Source organism: Mandrillus leucophaeus, unplaced genomic scaffold (genome assembly GCF_000951045.1).
Source record: "Mandrillus leucophaeus isolate KB7577 unplaced genomic scaffold, Mleu.le_1.0 Scaffold319, whole genome shotgun sequence".
Taxonomy (NCBI): Eukaryota; Metazoa; Chordata; class Mammalia; order Primates; family Cercopithecidae; genus Mandrillus; species Mandrillus leucophaeus.
In genome coordinates, this window is record NW_012103354.1 from 473,753 (window position 1) to 494,626 (window position 20,874).

Below are 20,874 nucleotides of genomic sequence, written 5' to 3' on the forward strand. Positions count from 1 at the left end.
TGTTCTCAATAAAAGCAGTAGCGCTAATTTTATGGTCACATTTAGGCCGGAATGGGTGACAGCACGCGAGCTCGGGGGTGGGCGCGGAGGCAGAGATTGGACAGACACGTGCATCTGCTAGGGCGCGGGGCTGGCTTCAGGCGGGCCTCTGCGGGGCGTCGGGGCCGGTTTCGGGGTAGGTGTCCTTGGCAGAGGAAAACTTGCTTTCAAATTCGATTCCCAGAAATCTTTTCAAGTTAGTCCTCATCATCTTGGTGACCACAAACGCATCGATGCAACACACGATTACCGCTGTGAGACACAGGGACTGTCAGATACAAGACCATATGCGAGAAGGAAAGACCGGGTTATTTTGCAGGTCGGTAGCAACCCCTTGAACCTATCCCTATCCAGGGTGGGCGCTGCGGGCGGCCTCCTGTCCTCTCTGACCCTTCACTACTTTCTTGGCGCCTGCCCAGTTAGCTGCTGCAGGTCCACTCTGCCTTTCCCAGAAAAAGGGATTTTGGAAATGGGGGATTTTGTTGCCAGTTATAGCCTCGCTGGATGTCTGAGGCACCAGGAAAGGACTAGGGAAGGGCAGTGGCTGCAGGTAGGGGTAGGTCCTGAAAAGGCCTCTCCGTGGAAAGACTTTTGGGCTATGTTTGCAAAGGGCAGGAAGGAATTCCTAAGGGGAGGAGGAGAACCCAGGCACTGGACTAGGGTCTCTAGGGAATCTGGTGTGCCCAGGACCTCCGGAGCCAGCTGAGAAGTGGGCAGAGTTGAGGCTGGAGAGGTGCAGGATCTGGGACTCTACCAAAGAGGTCAGGTGTGAGACTCAGAAAACCTACTTTCAGTGGCCATGAGGTGAATGGAAAGTGAACCAGGCTGGAGGCCGGAAGACCAGTGAGGGGTGTGGTGGGATGCTGCGCTCCAGGCAAGAAATGGAGAACTGGGGGTGGGAACTCCTGGCAGTAGAAGGAGTGATTGCGGAGTCAGCCGATGGGGACCAGAGGCCCATGGCACAGATACTCCCCTGTGCACTCCAGGACTCTTGACAGCCTTGGATGCTTCTCTTTACCGTCACTTAATTCCTGGCTGCTTAATGAGTTTTCCTAGGTGTCTTGCCCTAGCGAATCTGTGAGCTTACCCAAAGGGGAAGGGGCTCTATCCCCAGCACTGAGCTCATGTCTGGCACGATCCAATGGGATTGACAGATATTTATTGATTATGGAATGAATTCAAATAAACTCCTTTTTCTGCATTAATTTATGTTCTCATTGTTTAACTTCTTGCAAAGCCCTACCTCCCCTCCTGACCCCCTGAATCTTCCAAGCATTTGATCTGCCATTTCTTTTGAGTCCCAGTTTGTCCCAGTCTTGTGACCCAGAGCAAGGTATTTAACCTCAGTTCCTATATCTGTACAAATGGGAGTTGTAAAGATTAAATCAGAGTGTGCCTCGCCTGGTGCAGGGCATATACTGGGCACTTCAATGTGTGGCAGCTAGCTTGCTTGCTTGCTTGCTTCCTTCCTTCCTTCCTTCCTTCCTTCCTTCCTTCCTTCCTTCCTTCCTCTTCCTTCCTTCCTGAATAGGCTGGATTATTCACTTTAGACAGTGCACTTTTCCCCCCTTACAATCTCTCTTATCTGTCTTTAAAATACAATTCTCTAGTCCAGAAAATCAAAGTCCTATTTATAGACAAAAAGATCTTGCTTAACATTTCAAAAATAGTGTCTACAAGTCTCAAAAGGGGTTTAGCAGACTCTTGTTTTTGTACCTATTTGGAGAATGCATGTTAGAATTAAGATTTTCATGAGCTCAGAGTCTGTGCAACTTCATATCACCTGAAGAAGTCAGTGCAAGAAGGAGAGTTGGTGGTAGTGGGGATTTCGCTTGGTTAATGATATAACGGGGTCTGCCAATTTCCCTTTTCAAAGTCTTGGAATACTGAATTTTTTTTTTTGAGACGGGGTCTCGTTCTGTCGCTTAGGCTGGAGTGCAGTGGCGCTATCTCGGCTCACTGCAAGCTCTGCCTCCCAGGTTTACGCCATTCTCCAGCCTCAGCCTCCCAAGTAGCTGGGACTACAGGTGCCCGCCACCATGCCTGGCTAAGTTTTTGTATTTTTTAGTAAAGACAGGGTTTCACCGTGTTAGCCAGGATGGTTTCGATCTCCTGACCTTGTGACCTGCCCGCCTCGGCCTCCCAAGTGCGGGGATTACAGGCGTAAGCCACCGTGCCTGGCCGGAATACTGATCTTAAATGGAGTCATGAAGGCCTCTACTTACCCCTCCAACATAGAATAAATGCCTTCTTTTCTTTTCTTGCATGGCCAAGATGGCAACTACTGAAAGGAACACAGCTGTAATGATACTGTTGGTAAGATCCTGTAATAAAGAATTGAAATTTATCAAGTTTACACAAAAATATAATTTCATAAATATTAAAACTGGTCAATTACACATCTAAGAATAGGTGCCTTTTAAAAACTTTCCATTTGATTAAGATGAGGAGGCACCCTCAGAGGCATAATTCTTACATCGTCCAGAGACGTGAGTTTATGTGATTTTAAGATCCTAGATATGACTTTGTCTGTAGAAACAGGTTTATTTTCATTAAAGAATACCATTAGAAAAAAAGCTGACAACTTTTTCTATAAAGGGAATAGGAAAGTGAGCATGAAAAAACCTAGTGGTCAAGGGGCCTAGCCCAAATTGGCTCTCCATAAATGTGATTTTTTTGGAAAGTCTTGTTTTTTTAATGTAAATTCTGCATTCTATTCCATAACTCATTTGTTTTAACATAAAAATAAAATTTTAGATGAGCACTTTAATTATTGGTTTACTTCTCCCAAATCTGCAGGTAAAGCCAATGCTCTGGAAATTAGGCCACATTTATTTTGTGAGTTCACGTGTCCCAAGAGCATATGAACTCATCTGAGGAGCAGGCCTGATATTCTGGAGTGAATGTTTTTTGCTCTTTCCTGAAAGATGGCCAGAATTGGGTGTGCCCCGACATCTGCAGGCTCATTGTGCCCCTTCTGCTTTCAACTGGATTTCAGTCCTGAGTCTTTTGTTTTTTTTTGAGACGGAGTTTCGCTCTTGTCGCCCAGGCTGGAGTGCAATGGTGCGATCTTGGCTCATTGCAACCTCCGCCTCCCAGGTTCAAGCAAATCTCTGCCTCGGCCTCCCGAGTAGGTGGGATTACAGGTGCCTGCCACCACGCCTAGCTAATTTTTGTATTTTTTTAGTAGAGATGGGGCTTCTCCATGTTGGCCAGGATGGTCATGAACTCCTGACCTCAGGTGATCCATCTGCCTCGGCCTCCCAAAGTGCTGGAATCATAGGCGTGGGCCACTGTGCCTGGCCAGTCCTGAGTTCTTTAACTGCTAGCCCAACCTGCTTCTTTGTGTGCTGAAATGAAGAGTGAGGATGAGTGGGTGGCAGTGCCCTCCTGGGTGAGCAGTGGCTGAGCTTTCTTAGCAAAACAATAATGGAAGAACGAGAATGCAGTGTGTCAGTGGCAGCAGTGTATGGCTAGAGGCAAAAGCCTAGAGAACATAACCACAATATTGGCCAGACACCTTATCTGAATAGCTTAAGTCTTTGAGTCTTGATGGTCTGCCTTGGTAATGTCATCTTTCTGGTGCACTAGTCCAAACACAGCAAGGAGCACTGCCATCCAGTGTATGTTATCATGGAATCACAATGGCTCCAATGGAGCTCTTTGATGTGCCAAGCATTTCCCAGTCCATCATTTGACCTCATTTAACCCTCACAAAGCAGCCTCCAGAGTCAGAATTGTCATCATCCCGTTTACAAAGGACATGGTGGAGGCTTGGAGTTTTTCAGCTGCCTAGGGCTGAATAACGGGTGGAATCAGAACTCATCTCACTATTGCCTCCCATCAGTGACACCCAAATAAGGAGGAAATGAGCTATTCTCCTAGTCTGGAAGTGCAGCGTCCAATCCATCTTTGGCATTTTCTGCGGAATGGGTCTGGAGGGTCAAAATGATACAGCACCAATCAGTTGAGTATTTTTGTTGATGAACTCTTTTGGCCTGCCAATTCCTAGATGTGGCATATTTTATCACCAGTCTGCCAACTTGCTAATTTGTAATATGGGGACAATGACTGCGGTTCATTGGGTCTAAGGATTAAATGGCATAATGAATCTGAAAGCATCTGATAACATGCCTGGCATTTGTAGCTGGTGGGAGTGCATCAAAATATAGGTTCATATCTGCCCTCAAAATGTTAACAGATAATAAACTCTCTGCAAACTCTAGGTGTTCTTCCTGTTGGGGTTGGCAACCGAGGAGCCCTATTGTGGAATGTGACTTGCCTCTTGGAAAGGCACTAATGCCTACTGTTTTGGTGCCTGGTAGTTAACGCTGGAACAGGGGTATGTAGCAGGGCTGGTGGAGGTTGGAAGTAAGTCCCAGCGGGGTTCTGCAGGCTAAGCGAGAGGTCTGCCCATAGTGGGCAGGCCTGACTGAGGCAGGTACAGTGGTTTGCAGCTTTGCAGGAAGCTTACACCTGAGGATTGTATAAACCAAGGTACTCAAAGATGTGAACAAGGACTTTTACAACTGAGAAGCAGAGTGTAAACTTCAAAAATCAAATATTCTTTTTTTAAAAATTGCTCTCTGTTGGCCAAAATATCTATATAACCAGAGCTCAGTTTCTCTGACCACTAACCAGGTGTGGTCTTAGATTACAACAATTTGAACAAAAGCACATCAATAATGATAATAATAAACCAACCACAGACCAGGCCCAGCCAGTCTTTAACTTTCTGTCATAATTTTATCTTCTTGTGGGACTATGGACATTATAGTTTACTGTGGTCCCTACTTACAAAGAAGTGCTCTCCTGAACTGTTCACTGGAGCTAAGGTTCGCCTTGCATCTAACATTTCTATTATAGCTAGCTCACATTTATTGAGCACTTACTGTGCCAATGTGTTAATATGTGATCTCATTTGATTCTCACAACAAAACTCTCATTATCCCCAGTTTACAGATGGGTAAGCAACCTGCCCAGGGTTGTTCAGCCAGTAAGTGGCTATGACCTTGGGCAGTCTGATCTGAGTGCCCATGGGCCTTCTTCTGCTAACCTCCTCCCTTTTGCCTCAGACACAGACCCTCTTATTTGCCTCATCTGGACAGAGACAGATATCCCTGATGGCTGTGTTAAAATTGCAGCCGAGCTTGGCCATGTGCGGAAGGACTTCCACTTCCCTCATAAATATCATCCTTACTTGTTATATTTTTCTTTCCCCCTTAAATACCTTATTGGGTCAAGTAGCTTTCTCTGACTAAAATGAGAAATGTGTTTTTTCTTGACAATTATTCCATAAAGCTTCCAAACTATTCTCTGAGATATTAAAATCATGTAGAATTATAAGTGGGAAAAAGAAAGATGCCTTAATGGTGAGTGCTCATTATTTAAAAAAAAAAAAAAAAAAAAAAGCACTGAATATTAGGAAAAAAGTTAAACAGGCCAGGCACGGTGACTCAAGCTTGTAATCCCAGCACTTTGGGAGGCTGAGGTGGGTGAATCACCTGAGGTCAGGAGTTTGAGACCAGCCTGGCCAACATGGTGAAATCCTGTCTCTACCAAAAATACAAAAATTAGCCAGGCACAGTGGCACGTGCCTATAATCCCAGCTACTCAGGAGGCTGAGGCAGGAGAATCGCTTGAACCTGGGAGGTGGAGCTTGCAGTGAGCCAAGATCGTGCCATTGCATTCCAGCCTGGGCAACACAGTAAGACTCCATCTCAAAAAAAAAAAAAAAAAGAAAAACATTAAACATGAATTGTTTCACAAAATGTAGTATTTGTAATAGGAATTTACAAACAATGAATATTATCTGGTATTCAACTAACTGCAACTTTCATTGGTTTCATTTTTTGTTTTGTTTTAGTTTAAAATGTTTATTATATTCTTTTTTAAAAATTGCTTTCTGTTGGCAAAAACATCTGCTTCACCAGAACTCAGTTTCTCTGACCATGCCGGATTATATTCTTTATGATGTAGAAGTGTTTAAAATATGAGCTATTTAGAAGACAATAATTCGAATTCATAATTTCTTAGGTATCTTGGTACCTGACACTAGGCTAGAGTGGGTAGAGTTGGTAAACCTAAAAATGAAGAGTATGTGTGGGGTGAGGAAAATTGCACTTTTCCTAGCTTTGATGCAGACTCATGCTGGTAAAAATGGGTTTAAATTATTTACTGATCTAATTCCACTCTCAAGTCTGCAGGTAAAACCAGTGCTGTGGAAGCTGACATATTTATTCTGTGAGTTCACATGAATCAAGAACACCAAGAGCCCATCTGAGGAGACCTCATAGGCCCTAACATAGGTTAGGGGTTGAGAGCGGGACCTGTGCCTTCCCCATGGTGTCAGGGTCCCCGGCACACCCTTCACAGGTGCAACTCAAAGACTAAGTATGGGTCCATCCTCTGTCTAGAGGAGGGGGCCTTGACAAAATATGGTCCCAGAGCCCACAGATCTCAGCAGGTCACCTGTATCTGCAGTCAGTTCTCTTTGGTGCTTCCCTGCTGAGTCCAAGCCCTGATGTATCACACTCTTATCTCCCCGGTAGAGACTTTTACCCTCACCCCTTTGTCAGACAATAATTGGAATAGGGAAATAAGGAACTCTATCCTTTTATGAGCCTTTAAGTTAGAAATCACCACTTAAAGTCAGTACTCCTTACCCTAATGCCATACCTCCTGGGAGCCAAGCCTTCTCGCCTGGAGGGAAGGGCTGAAAGAAGTGGTAGCTGCATGTTGGGCACTCTCAGCTGTGGGCAAGTCTCTGAAGCTGTGCAGAGCTCAACTCAAAACAGTTCTAGTATGAAATTGACCGTGTGTTCCATGGCTTCCCGCACTGACCTTATTATAAGGTCCCAAGTGACTCTTGAAGCTTAATTCTAAGCCTGCCTACCTTCTGAAGTGCCAAGTCATCACCTCCTAGCACCAATACCCTTACGAAACTAGCACATTTCCTGCTGTGCCAAGGCCTCACAGTGTAGCTACTTGCCCCTCTGAAAAATTGTGTAGGTACACATCCTTCATCTCACAGAATCTGAAAGAGCGGATTTGAAAGGAAAGGACTGGGTAGGAGAAGAGAACGCAATTTGGGTCCTGTTTTGATAAGTCTTTTTCAAAAACTCCCAAGTTAATTAGATCACTTACCATCTGACCAACTGTGTGGTTGCTCAGTATGTGTCCTATGTATCCTGATAGTGGGGGCTGAACATCAGAATAACTGGGCAACTATCTTGGTAACACAGTTTCCCCACCATGAAGCTCCTGGGAGCTCACAAGGCATATCCTGTGCTGTGCCAGGTCTGGCCCGTGCTCTTGAGGACAGTAGCAGGAAAAGACAGGGGCTCTGAATCACCTCTGGGCTCCCATAGTCATCCCCCAAAAAGAGGATACTGTCACTTAAGACAGACACAGCAAGGGGGGCTGGCTTTACTGGAGTTGACCAAGGGCCTGTAACCCTATAAGAGCTGGGTTGAACTTTCTGTGACCACTGTGAGAACAGGTTCTCTCATAGGACACTCACGGTTCATGCTCAGGTGATCCTAGTTCTTACCTCTGTCTGGGATACTTCTTGGGCATTACCGCTGGACCCTACAGCAAAATATGACATCTCCTGGCCCTCTCCAGCTTTATGTGTGGACCCAGCCTGCATGAGTCCATTTCTCAGAGGGCTCTGGTCCTCCTGACCATAGCTGATGGTGCTGTGGAGCCATCAGTCACCCACCCCCAAGGGCCTGTGTACACCCACCAGGATAACCAATTCACCTTTGGTGCTGTATTTTAAGAAAATCATGAGGAAACAAGATACAGAGAAAAAATGTAGAGAATCTGAGGATGACATAGAGTCGTAGTTTCACTGAGTTTCTTACCTTAATGGAGAATGGAGATAGAAAACCATCACAAGATAATAGTTTGTAAAGTCTGGAGAGAGTCTGGGCTTTAGAGTCAGACAGACCTGGGTGCATATCTGAGTTTCTGGCACCTACATATGGCCATGGACAACTGAATGTCTTTAATCCAATTTTCTCATCTGTTAAATGGGGGGTGAGGGATGACCATAACCTCACTGGGTTGTTGTGAGGATTAAATAAGGTAACATGAAAAAGTGTCTGGCACATGGTATATGCTCAAAAATGGTTACTTTACCTTCCCTTCTTGAAAATTTCCATGGACAGAGATTTGAGTTTCCCCTGAGAAACCTCTCCATAACTAAAAGGGTCTTCCACATAGTTCAATCAAAGTTGCTCATATTTGCTTTGTCTGCTTCCTGTACTCCGCATTCTGTGGGACAGAGAGAGCTCAGCAGCCTTTGCAGAAAATGTCTCAGAGATTTGAAGACAATATTTGACTTTTAGCTCAAAAGGAACATTCTGACTTTAAGGTTAGAAAAATGTTCTATAAGGAAGTGGGATGTGGAAGAGGCCCAAGCTCTGAATTAGGATCGCTCACAGCGCAAGATAGAATGGCAAATGCCACCCAGCTATCTGATGGGTCTGATGGGTGGCTGTTCTTTTTGGACATTAGAATGTTTACTTTGTGTCACATATTATGTTATTGGCTTTGTACACATTTAAATGTTTCAGGAACCCTATGAGGTAGTTATTATCACACTTTTCCTTCTCCGTATTTCTTAAATGGGGAAACTGAGGCTAAAGGTTACATGGCTAGTAAGGTGGCAGGGCCAGAATCCAGGCCCATGGCTGTCTCTGGACAAAACCATACTGCCTCTCTAGTCTGAGACCTGAGGGATTAGCTTTAGCAATTGTTCAAAAGAATGTGAAAGTCTGGGAAAAGCTATTAAAGAAGGCTCTGTAATGTCTTTTTCTGGATAGTCCGGCACCTCTTTGTGATAGGGACCTTAACACACACACACAGGTTGACTGTACAATCTTTAAGGGTATGCACGGCAATTTTCTACAATGCCATCATATCAACTTTTGCTTTTGGGGAGAATGTTTATAATCAGAGTGCTCTCTGCAAAGTAGAAGCATGCACTGTTTCACAAGCAATGGGTGAGAAATGTGCTTACCTACTTTATGTACTAAGTAAATTTTTTTTTTTAGGACAAGCTGAAAAGTACCATGTGTCTAGTGCCATAATGAGGGCTGGAGCAGGGGTGTGTTGGCTGTCCTGCAGGCACAAGGGTCCAAGGAATCTTTCTGGACCAGGGCAACACCCTAACTGTCACAGCTCAGCTATGTCCTTGTCTAGAGAGATAGCTCTGTTGTTTTCACTTAAGGAGAGCCCTTACTCTGGGGCTGAGGGCAAAGCTTGGATTTGAAGAATTGTAAAAATGAACACTTACAAGTAAGGGCCAATGTAAATAGGTCAGCAAGTGGTGAAGGGTTAGCATATATATTAGAATAAAAAAAAGGACGATGAAGATTTCCAGAATTGTGATTGTTATAAATGACTCATTGGCTTGGGCGATGATGAAACAAGCTAATGCTCCTATGATAAGACTCTGCAATAAAAGAAACAGGATTTGTTTTAATGCATGATTTAAAAAAATCTACATTGTCAGTATATAAATATGATTATATTACAGTACAGTGGCCTATACTGCTTTGCACATACATTTTTAACATTTCTTATATTTTGAAGAAATGAAATACATGAAAATAATAAAAGCACATAGTATAGAAGGATAAAAAAAATCAATTTATTTATCTTCCCCCAACCCAACCTTAGTCTCTCTCCTTAAAAGTAACCACTATTAGCAGTTTATATTTCATACTAGAAAGAAGTCTGTATATATACTGGTAAAGTACATATACATTGATTTTGGTAGAAACCATGAGGAAGAGCCTCCGTTTTCTTTCTTTCCAAACAGCTGCTGATTATCTCAACATCATTTATTGGCAAATGCCAGTATTATCCCCACTGATCTGATTTCAGATCAATCCAACCTTTATCGTATACTAAATTCTCAGATGTAGTTTGGTCTCTTGAGACTGTTCTCTTCCATTGAATTGCTGCTTCCTTCTCTAGTACTCTAAGTTATAGACAATTCACTCTATACAGAGTTATTGTTTGGCCCAGTCTTCCTCTTATTACTAATTCTCAGACTGTTTATGTCTGCCATGTTTGTGTTGGTCAAGTTCCCCAGACTAAGCCTGCTGGCATTTGAGTTGGGATTTCTAAATGAAATACTCACTTATAATTTGGAAAAATTACAGAATTTAGTTATTCTCAAGAACAAAGTATGTCTTCCAGTCATTTTAGTGGTTTTCAAAAAATATCTCTCAGGAGAGTTTTAAAGTTTTTTTCCTGTATGTATATCACATTTCACTTATTTTTAGATATTTGATCATTTTGATTACTGTTGTAAAGAGAAATATTTTCCTTTTTTCTTTTTTTTTTTGAGACGGAGTCCTGCTCTATCGCCAGGCTGGAGTGCGGTGGCGCAATCTCAGCTCACTGCAGCCTCCGCCTCCCAGGTTCAAGCGATTCTCCTGCCTCAGCCTCCCGAGTAGCTGGGATTACAGGCACGTGCCACTACACCCGGCTAATTTTTGTATTTTTAGTAGAGGCAGGGTTTCACCATGTTGGCCAGGATGGTCTCGATCTCCTGACCTTGTGATCTGCCTCCCTCGGCCTCCCAAAGTGCTGGGATTACAGGCGTGAGCCACCACGCCCGGCTGAAATATTTTCTTTATTTTAAGTGGTTATTTGTCTAGGAAAGCTTTTATTTATTAACACAATAATGACTCACCTAACTAAATTATCTGGCTCTAAATTGTTTCCAGTTGATTTGGGTTCTTCTAGATATACAATCATATTAGCTGAAAGAAAGGATATATTTTACCTCTTTTTGTTTTTTTTTGAGACAGTTTTGCTCTGTCGCCCAGGCTGGAGTGCAGTGGCATGATCTCAGCTCACTGCAACCTCTGCCTCCTGGGTTGGAAGGATTCTCCTGCCGCAGCCTCCTGAGTAGCTGGGACTACAGGCGAGCTCCACCAAGCCTGGCTAATTTTTGTATTTTTAGTAGAGATGGGGTTTCACCATATTGGCCAGGCTGGTCTTGAATTCCTGACTGAGGTGATCTGCCCATCTTGGCCTCCCAAAGGGCTGGGATTACAGATGTGAGCCACTGCGCCTGGCCACCTCTTTTCAAATAGTATTTCCCCTTCCTAATTATGACTAGTGGTTTCAGAAAAAATTGACTTATGGTGTAGTAGGCATCATTTTTTCCCTCACTTAATAAATAATACTTCTGATGTTTAAATATGTTGACTCTTAGTTTGAAATGTTTATTTTTACAATGTCAATGGAATATTTATATACTCCTGTCTTACTGGTCTCCATTCTTGGCAATCAGGGACAAATGTTGAATTTTGTCACATGTTCTGTGACATAATCTTCTAATTTTTTATAATGTGATAGATATAATCTCATTTTCCCTTTTACTTATAATACAGTTAATTATTTTAATAGAGTCTTAATGTTGAATCATCCTGTTTCTTTCTTGTGGTATTGTATTTTCAAAAAGTACTAATGAATATTATCTGCTAATACATTGATGTTTTGTTCTGATGCAAGTGAGATCTCTACTTTGTTTTCTTTTTCTGAACTCTGTCAAGTTTTCCTATCAGTATTATACTGAATGTGTAAAGATAGTTCAGAAGTAATTCTTCTTTCTCTATTCTTTGACAAAGTTATAGTAGTGTCAGAATTATATCCCATGAAGGCTTGAAAGAGTTAACTTGTAAAAGGGTCTAGGCCTGATATATTTTTGAAAGATACTTATTTGGTAAAATTCTCATTTTCTTCTATGTTTATACTGCCCTGTTTAGATTTTTCCTTATTCTGGGATCAGTTTTGGTAATTTACATTCTTCTAGAAAATCAACCATTTCATCCAATTATTCACATCTGTTTTGCAAGGTACTCCTGTAGATCCTTTCAGTTTCACTGATGTTTGTGATTTTTTTCCCCTTCTGGTTTCTAATTTTAAATATATGTCCTTTCTTCCCCCTTTTTTTCTTGGTTGGCCAATGGTTTATCAATTTAATAGGACTTTCAAATGACAGCTCTTGTATTGATTGATTCTATTATTTTTGTTTCCTAACTTATAAATTCCTATTATCTTCATTGCTTCCCTAATTTCCTTTGTGAGAGGAAACCGAACCAACCCAAATGTCCATCAATGATAGACTGGATAAAGAAAATGTGGCACATATACACCATGGAATACTATGCAGCCATAAAAAAGGATGAGTTCATGTCCTTTGCAGGGACATGGATGAAGCTGGAAACCATCATTCTCAGCAAACTAACGCAAGAACAGAAAACCAAACATTGCATGTTCTCACTCATAAGTGGGAGTTGAACACATGGACACAGGGAGGGGAACATCACACACCAGGGCCTGTAGGGAGTGGGGGACTAGGGGAGGGATAGCATTAGGAGAAATACCTCATGTAGGTGACGGGTTGATGGGTGCAGCAAACCACAATGGCATGTGTATACCTATGTAACAAAACTGCACGTTCTGCACGTGTACCCTAGAACTTAAAGTATAATAAAGAAAAGAAAAAAAAAATAGGGGGAAAAAAGAGGCAAGCTTAGTAGGAACGGTTTAGTGTGTGGGGAGCAAGGGGCAGTGGGGAGGAAAGGTGAAGCAAAACAAAGGTGAGTGGCAAAGTAAATTATGGAAGCTTTCTGGAGCTGGCACCCCCTGGGCATTTCCCCGAGGCCACTGCCGGCCACATCCCCCAGCTAGATCTCACCAGCTCTCTGCTCACCATTCTCAGGATCTTCAATACTCCAGTGGGCGAGAAGGAAAAACGCTTGAGGCTGTCCCTGAATTCGTATGGGACTTTGGCTCGGCCCTCCGCACGCTCTTTGATCGCCGTCTCATTTAAGAGTTTGGATTCAGTGTGTGCAGAGGGCGTTGGGGGTGGGAGTGTGGGCTTTGGGGGTGGGCGTGTGGTGGCTTTCTTTGAGGGTGCGGTGCCCTCACTGCCTTGGGGACGTGCGGTGGCTGCGGACTTCGCAGTGCGAACTGAGGCTGCAGGGTGCTTCCCGGATGCGGTCTTCGCTGAGACGTTGCGCTGTGCCTTGGGTACAGAACTCACTACGCTGCCGCTACTTGGCAGGGCTGTGGCAGTCTTTGGTTGTTTCAGGTTCCCTGAAGGTGCCTCGGGCGACCCAGGTTTGGCGTCTCCAGGATCCATGGTGGGTCCCTAGGGCCTGGTCGTCCGAACCAGGGCCGCAGCAGCGGCTGGCTCTCCCCTGGGAACCAGTGTCGCGTCCCAACGGCTGTTGGCAACCCCTCCGGCGCGAGCACCTGCTGCCCCACCGACAAGCCCAGCCTTTCAGCCACTTCATTGCCACAGGGGGTGCAATGCCACCGTCTAGCCTGATAACTCAAAACTCTGTAACTCCACCCCTCTGAGCTGCTAGCCAGCCAGGCAGTAAAGAGAGTCAAAGATCCCTGAGGTGGATCCCGGCACATTCTTCCCTGCCACCCAGGCCGGGGAGCCGGAAAACCTGATCCCGCTGCTCCCAGCGCTCCCTTGGAAGTTACAGTAGTGCTCTAAGCCGGGCGCAGAGTTGGGAAATCTCTTCCTCCAGCTCCTATACTGAGTTAAAATAACTGCAGAAAATATGTGGAAGAATACAGAAATATGTTTAATACTTAGTATCAAACTAAAAAGTAATATAAAATTACAAAACTACTTTTCTTTCATGCACAGGCTTTTTCTGGTAAGGACCGCTGGGATTGAACAGAAGCTTCCGGTAAATAAGGGCCCCGTCGGCAAGACAGCACACTGCTGTCACAAGTGCAAACACCTGGAAAGAAAGACACGCGTCACTGCCCTAACCATGGTCCCCACTCCTGTCGTTCACACAAGTTTTAAGTGGTCTGCCCACCAGATTCCTCTCTTGCTAGGGTACTCGGATTGCTCCCTGTGCTTCACCTAATACTAACATGGAGAGACTTCAGAGATCATCTTATTCTCTTCATTGCTAAGTTTTCTAAATACTTGCCTATAGAAAGAGAAAAGATAATTTAAGGGAGCAGAAAAATAATGAAGCAGTGTGGGCTCTGAAATTCATACTTGTTTGCTTTTATCTCTTGACCTGCTCTTGCATGTATTCTTTTAAGCCTTACTGAGGATATTTAGTTATCAATATTTCTAACCTCAGTGTTCAACTCTTTGACTTCTCTACTGACAAACTCTATAGAAGAAAAGGTCAAAGTTAACACCAGCTCAGTATTAAATCATGGGGACTGCAGCTCCAGAAAACTGAATGATGTTTTAATCAGTTTAATAAGATGATCCAAAGTGAACTCTCAAAGGCTAGGTTACATCTGCTTAAGGGGTAAGATTCTAAATGGGCCTTAAGAAAGTAAAATTGAGATAAAAGCAATAAACAAGAACACGTGGGGACCTTCAGACTCTCTGATGGCTATCTGAGAGCTGGTGCCCGGTTGGGGAGGGGGATGCCATTCCTTGCATGCTGTTTGGTCAGCTTCATCCAGTGGTCAGGCAGTTTGGTTTCCTGGCTCCAGACATGGCTCTCACAGTCTCCTTTTCCACCTAGAGTCTCAAGCCACTGCCTCCTAGGTTCTGACCACACTGAATACCTCCTACCAATCTTTTCATGACTAGCACTCTGTACACTATTGGCTCCTCTACCTGGAAACTCTTCTCTTTTTTTCTCCTTTATTCTCAGCAAACAGCAATTCCACTGCCAGAGAGGTAGTTTCCTCTTTTCTGCCCTCTGCAGCTCCCTGTCAACAACTTATATACAGCGGTTTCCACTTGTGTCTCCTGTGTTAGGTTCTGAGCAACTTGAGGACAGGGTTCACACTCTAGTCAGTGCTGTCTGAAAGCAGCATAATGTGAGTCACCAATGTAACATAGCCACATAATTAAAGATTTTTTAACAGCCACATTATCAACGTAAAGAAAAAAATAAGTCAGCCAGGCGTGGTGGCTCCCACCTGTAATCCCAGCACTTTGGGAGGCCGAGGTGGGCAGATCACAAGGTCAGAAGATCGAGACCATCCTGGTTAACACAGTAAAACTCCGTATCTACTAAAAATACAAAAAATTAGCCGGCGTGGTGGCGGGCGCCTGTAGTCCCAGCTAGTCGGGAGGCTGAGGTAGAATGGTATGAATCCGGGAGGCGGAGCTTGCAGTGAGCCAAGATGGCGCCACTGCACTCCATCCAGCCTGGGTGACAGAGCTAGACTCCGTCTCAAAAAAAAAAAAAAAGAAAGAAAAGTCATAGATTTTAATATATTTAGCTCAGTATATCTAAAATATTATCATTTAACATGTAATCAACAAAGTTATTAACAAAATATTCTACAATCCTTGTTGGGGGTAATGAATCTTTGAAATTCAATGTGTATTTTTATGCTTACAGCTGATCTTGATTCAGACTAGACTAGCCACATTTCCAGTGCTGAGTAGCCCCATTGCCTAGCAACTATGGTTACTATACTGAACAGCACAACTCTATATTTTGTCAGCCCCTGCCAAAGTACACTTAAGAAATGAGTAAATTAATGAACGAGTAAAAAAGTGAATGAAAGTAAATCCTATGCCTGGTCCCTCCTCCTTCATAGTAGAAAGATGTGTATTATCTTCAAAAACAACTGAGGGAAGTTGACACAGAGCTATCTCATTTCTAGAATAATTCTGACTCCTCATGAAGTTGCTCAGGGCCTAAGGGAGATGAAAATCATGGGTTCTGACATATATGGCTGAGAACTCTCCTAAGTGACTCATACTATGAAAGAACATGGAAGTAAGAAGATTTATTTAAGAACTTTCTAATTCACTTCTTTAGGTCAGAACCTAGAAAAGCTAAGTGATGTTGAACCTTGTATGAGAAATCTCAGAAGAGTATCAGATAGAACTATAACTAAATTACCTGAGTCATCTTCTGGCTTGCTTTCTAGGATGAAGTCTGATGGAATGGATCTGCTTCTCTTCAAGCAGTGTTCAAAATGATCCTTTAGTTGCAAGGTGCCCTGCCAATGTTCCCTTACTGTAAGGACATCATCTATTATATTCTATCTGAAGGATCTGAACAAGAAATAACTGAGCTCAAAACAGTCTCTCATCTTAACAAGTGGTATGTATCCTTTTCTATAAAAGGGAGAGCTATGAAACTCATCCATCTTTTTGTTTTGTTTTGCTTGGTATCAGGTTTCTCAGAGCTAAGTGCTGTAACTGATTCCAGTAGCTTTTGTTGGTCTAGTCTAGCCCTACGTACCTATAAGAAATCTGTAGGAACCTCTTTATTGGGTTAATTCTGCTTCTAGTATAAAATCATACTCCTTCACGTTAATCAGGGCAAGCATTCAGACAAAAATATTGAGCCACTAGGCACTGTATATTGGCCTAAGAATCTCAAGGATGAATACAGTATAGCTTTCTATTCTTACATCTGTTTTCCAAATAAATTTGCTTTCTGATAAAACCTGAAGGAAGAAAGCAGAAAGACTTCCACTTACCCCTCCACCAACTGTCAATGGTGTGGTTTCTGGTATCAGAGCCAACACAGATACGATGAGCATGAATACTGTTGTTACCATTGAGTTGATAATATCCTAAAAACACACAATAAAGCTGAGTCTTACATGAAGACTACCAAGCAATGCTAAACAAAACAAAACAAAACAAAACAAAACAAAACAAAACAAAACAAAAGTCAGCAGGTCTAATGCACTGGCTGCCGTCTGTAATCCCAGCACTTTGGGAGGCGGACAGATCACCTGAAGCCTGGAGTTTGAGACCAGCCTGGCCAACATGGTGAAACCCCGTCTCTACTAAAAAAGCAAAAATTAGCCGGGCATGGTGGTACATGCCTGTAATTCCAGCTACTCGGAAGGCTGAGGCACAAAAATTGCTTAAACCCGGGAGGTAGAAGTTGCAGTGAACTGAGATCACGCCATTGCACTACAGCCTGGGCAACAGAGTGAGACTCTGTTTCAACAAAAGGAGTCAGCTTCCTAAATATTTTGAAAGTTTCATTTTATTAAACAAATTCATTTAGCACATATCTTTCAGGAAACCAAAATATCACAGTAAAATGATACCTAGATAGTATCTGGTCTATAATGACACCTAGTGGTTTTCTTTTACCTGTAATATGCCAATCTTACTTAAAAAGCTTTTTATTTCTTTTTTACTTAACATAAATGTAGTTGGAGGGAAAATTCATCTGATTAGGAAATAAAGTAGATGATGTATTATGTAGAAAGTTTAAGGGAGAAGGGGTGCCATGGGAAGTAAAACTGCTCATTTTTAATTTTTAATAACATAAGAAAATGCAGAGTAGTCTACATTGTATATCAAACTTAAAATGCAATTAATGCTGGGCGCTGTGGCTCATGTCTGTAATCCCAACACTTTGGGAGGCTGAGGCGGTTGGATCACCTGAGGTCAGGAGTTCAAGGCCAGTCTAACCAACATGGTGAAACTCTGTCTTTATTAAAAAATACAAAAATTAGCCAGGCATGGTGGTGGGCGCCTGTGGTCCCAGCTACTTGGGAGGCTGAGGCAGGAGAATTGCTTGAAGCCAGGAGATGGAGATTGCAGTGAGCTGAGATTGCACCACTGCATTCCAGCCTGGGTGACAGAGCGAGACTCTGAGACTCAGTCTCAAAAAAAAAAAAAAAAAAAGGCAATTAATAAAACTTAAAATAGCACACACTTAAGAGAAAGTGGTAATTTTCAGGAAATCCCCACAGACATCTCTAGCAATGGATGACCAATTATGCTATTATTGCTGATGATACAACTCATTCGCTTAATACTTTCACAAAGTAAAAATTAGTTTCATTCTTAACTGTGATGTCAAGAAGTGCAATTTTACATTTTTAAAATGGATGTGTAGTGTGGGAAAGGTAAACTGTTTAGCTGAGAAAGGCTTATGTATGGTTTGCAGATAACCACAGGCGGGATAGCAAACTGCAAAACTCTGGTAATTTAGAAAAGCAATTAGGAAGAAAGTAGGAAGAGGTTCAATGGGGGCAGGGCAAGATCAGATATACTTAGGAAGAAAAAAGTTCTCATTTGTAGGAGACACTGAGACAACTATTCTAGGTTAACTCTCTTTTGTGTTGGATTTTTTGCTCTGCTTCAAAAGGCAACAGACCATACTCCTGCTTCAGACAGGCAGCCTGCCTCCTGTGAGCAATCTGGGCAAGTGTTTATAGATGGCTTTGGATCAAAGCAGTGTTCTAGGGAGGGCAGAGAACCACAGGGGGAAAAAAAAGGATATGCCTGCCCTGGAACACCAATGATCCTCAAGAGTAATTTAGACCATTTCTTTTTTTTTTCTTTTTTCTTTTTTTTGAGACGGAGTCTCACTGTGTCTCCCAGGCTGGAGTGCCGTGGCGCGATCTCGGCTCACTGCAAGCTCCGCCCCCCGGGTTCACGCCATTCTCCCGCCTCAGCCTCCCAAGTAGCTGGGACTACAGGTGCCCGCTACCACGCCCGGCTAGTTTTTTGTATTTTTAGTAGAGACGGGGTTTCACCATGTTAGCCAGGATAGTCTCGATCTCCTGACCTTGTGATCCACCCGCCTCGGCCTCCCAAAGTGCTGGGATTACAGACTTGAGCCACCGCGCCCGGCCTAGACCGTTTCTTTTATATTAAAAATGAAACATCTATATGCCACAGAGTAGAATGTAAACTTAATTACAAAAATAGGGATTTCAAAGGAATTCTGAGCCTATGCTTAGATACCACCTCAAAGCCATGGGTTGACTCATTTTTTTCTGTTTTCTGTCATTTGGGGCTCTTGGGGGGAACAATCAGAGAAGGCCTGCTCTGCAGACTGTATCAGGGACAACAACTTTGGGACAATTTGAGTGGAGATGACCAAGCCCTCTCCTAGTTAGCAGAGGCAGTGGCTAGCAGATGGAAGTACTTACAACTTACATTTTCCCCACCTACAGATGAATTGGAACAGTCAGCCATCTCTGTGTCCTACACTTTAGGTAAGAGCCCCAGGCAACTTCTCCACCTGTGCTCTGGCTCCAATTCCACTCTGCAGGGACCTCACTCTATTCATTACTTTTATTTGTCCCTGGCCATATTTCCTCAACTCAGAGATGACCCCTCTAGTTGTCTCTTTCCTTCCCTTCTCAGTCCCACAACTTTCCTGTCACTTGCCCACTGGAGGCAAACTCCTCTGGAAAAGGTCACCGGGGTGGCGGGGGAGAGAGAGAGAGAGAGACAGAGAGACTTTTCTGGCCACATCTCATCTCATATGTTGGCGTTTCCCAGTTTTACCTTCAGCTCTCTCTACGCTCTTTCTGAGCCATTTTGGCCAGTCCGAGCTCAGTTAACATCACAAGGTGATGACTCCTAAAGTGTGGCTCTAGCTCCTCTTAAGTTTCACACCATTTCTGAACATCTCCATATGAATATCGCATAAGTAACTAAAATCTGTATTTATCAAGCTAAACTCATTACATACTGCTCTCCTGCACCCTTCCTTAAACATATTCTTCCTCTGTCAGTATCCTCTCAAGATATGGAGGCTGATCATCTGATCATGCCACTCTCCTACTTAAAAACCCCCCAAAACTCCCATTAGGCTTTGGGTTAAAGTCCAGAGCACATAAACCCTTGTATGCCCTGACCCCATTGTCTCAAACCTCACTCTTGTCCCGGCTCTTGTTCACAACTTAATACCCAACCATTCAGATACACCTGCAGGTCCTGGAGGGTCATGCTCTTTCTCCACCTAGACCCTCACATATGCTGCTGCTTTTCTAGCAGAAAAGCACTTTCCCTTCCCTGTCTCAGTCATCTGCTAACTACGTTTCATCCTTCAGCCCTCAGTTTGGGCAGTTTTTCTTCACAGCCTACTGTGATCTGGTCCCTTTCCCTTGCTGGGTTGCATCCATGCCATCCTAGGTGTATATCTATCACAGCACCTATTCTCTGTGTTGCTTTCTGGGTGCATTTAAAGTTTCTGAGATACAAGATTTTTGTTTTGTCTTACCAAAGAACCAATTACAGAATCTAGGATTAGCAAATACTTAACATTTACTGAATAAATAATTTCATTAGATAAAGATCAGAAAGGATTCTGGGTTTCGTAACGGGGCAAAAACTTAGTTACCCATATAACACCCCATTTCTAAGAGATACAATATCAGTAAAGTTTGACCCTTAGAGGTTTGGGGACTATTTTTTTTTTTTTTTTTGGGACGGAGTCTTGCTCTATCGCCCAGGCTGGAGTGCAGCAGCTGGATCTCAGCTCACTGCAAGCTCCGCCTCCTGGGTTTACGCCATTCTCCTGCCTCAGCCTCCCGAGTAGCTGGGACTACAGGCGCCCGCCTCCTCGCCCGGCTAGTTTTTTGTATTTTTTTTTTTTTTTTTAGTAGAGACGGGGTTTCACCATGTTACCCAGGATGGTCTTGATCTCCTGACCTCGTGATCTGCCCGTCTCGGCCTCCCAAAGTCCAAAGTGCTGGGATTACAGGCTTGAGCCACCACGCCCGGCCGGGGACTATTCCTTTTAGTGTGCTACATATAAGCTACTCTCTCTCAGTCTATTCTGTTACACTCCCGGCTCTAGGTTTATTACTGGGACATGTAAGAAACTCCAAGGAATTATGTTTGGAGAAAAAGAAAGGCTAAAATGTGTTAGTTTTATTAAACTCTAGAGAAGCAGAGCGTGAAGAGCAACTATGCAAGACAAAGAGGATGTGGACCAGTGTTGATTATCTTCTTGAAGAAATCTTTAGAACAATTTAGTTTAACCCTTTCTGCCACTAAATGAGGTCCAACTGAGGAAGACTTTGCAATCTCTTTTCCTAGACCTCCCTCCAACCAAGTCCAGCCCTGAA

The 20,874-nt window shown here is 43.4% G+C and overlaps 2 protein-coding genes across 9 annotated transcripts in view; both read right to left on the minus strand.

Annotated features, from left to right (window-relative positions):
* The window catches only part of LOC105545112 (CKLF-like MARVEL transmembrane domain-containing protein 1), a 27,662-nt gene continuing 6,788 nt past the window's right edge, over positions 1-20,874 (minus strand). Inside the window, exons 2-6 of one of the 4 annotated variants that reach the window (XM_011987894.1) lie at positions 16,519-16,614; positions 12,785-13,638; positions 9,344-9,502; positions 2,265-2,363; positions 1-307 (exon numbers count right to left, since the gene is read on the minus strand). In XM_011987894.1, coding sequence (XP_011843284.1) covers positions 137-307; positions 2,265-2,363; positions 9,344-9,502; positions 12,785-13,216 — 861 coding nt within the window. In that variant the 5' untranslated portion in view covers positions 13,217-13,638; positions 16,519-16,614 and the 3' untranslated portion in view covers positions 1-136. Of the gene's footprint in view, positions 308-2,264; positions 2,364-9,343; positions 9,503-12,784; positions 13,639-16,518; positions 16,615-20,874 lie in introns of those variants that run through there. The other 3 variants (XM_011987895.1, XM_011987896.1, XM_011987897.1) reach the window with 3 other exon arrangements.
* CKLF (chemokine-like factor) overlaps positions 13,436-20,874 on the minus strand; it is a 14,887-nt gene continuing 7,448 nt past the window's right edge. The window contains exons 3-4 of one of the 5 annotated variants that reach the window (XM_011987890.1): positions 16,519-16,614; positions 13,436-13,638 (exon numbers count right to left, since the gene is read on the minus strand). In XM_011987890.1, coding sequence (XP_011843280.1) covers positions 13,630-13,638; positions 16,519-16,614 — 105 coding nt within the window. In that variant the 3' untranslated portion in view covers positions 13,436-13,629. The other 4 variants (XM_011987888.1, XM_011987891.1, XM_011987889.1 and 1 more) reach the window with 4 other exon arrangements.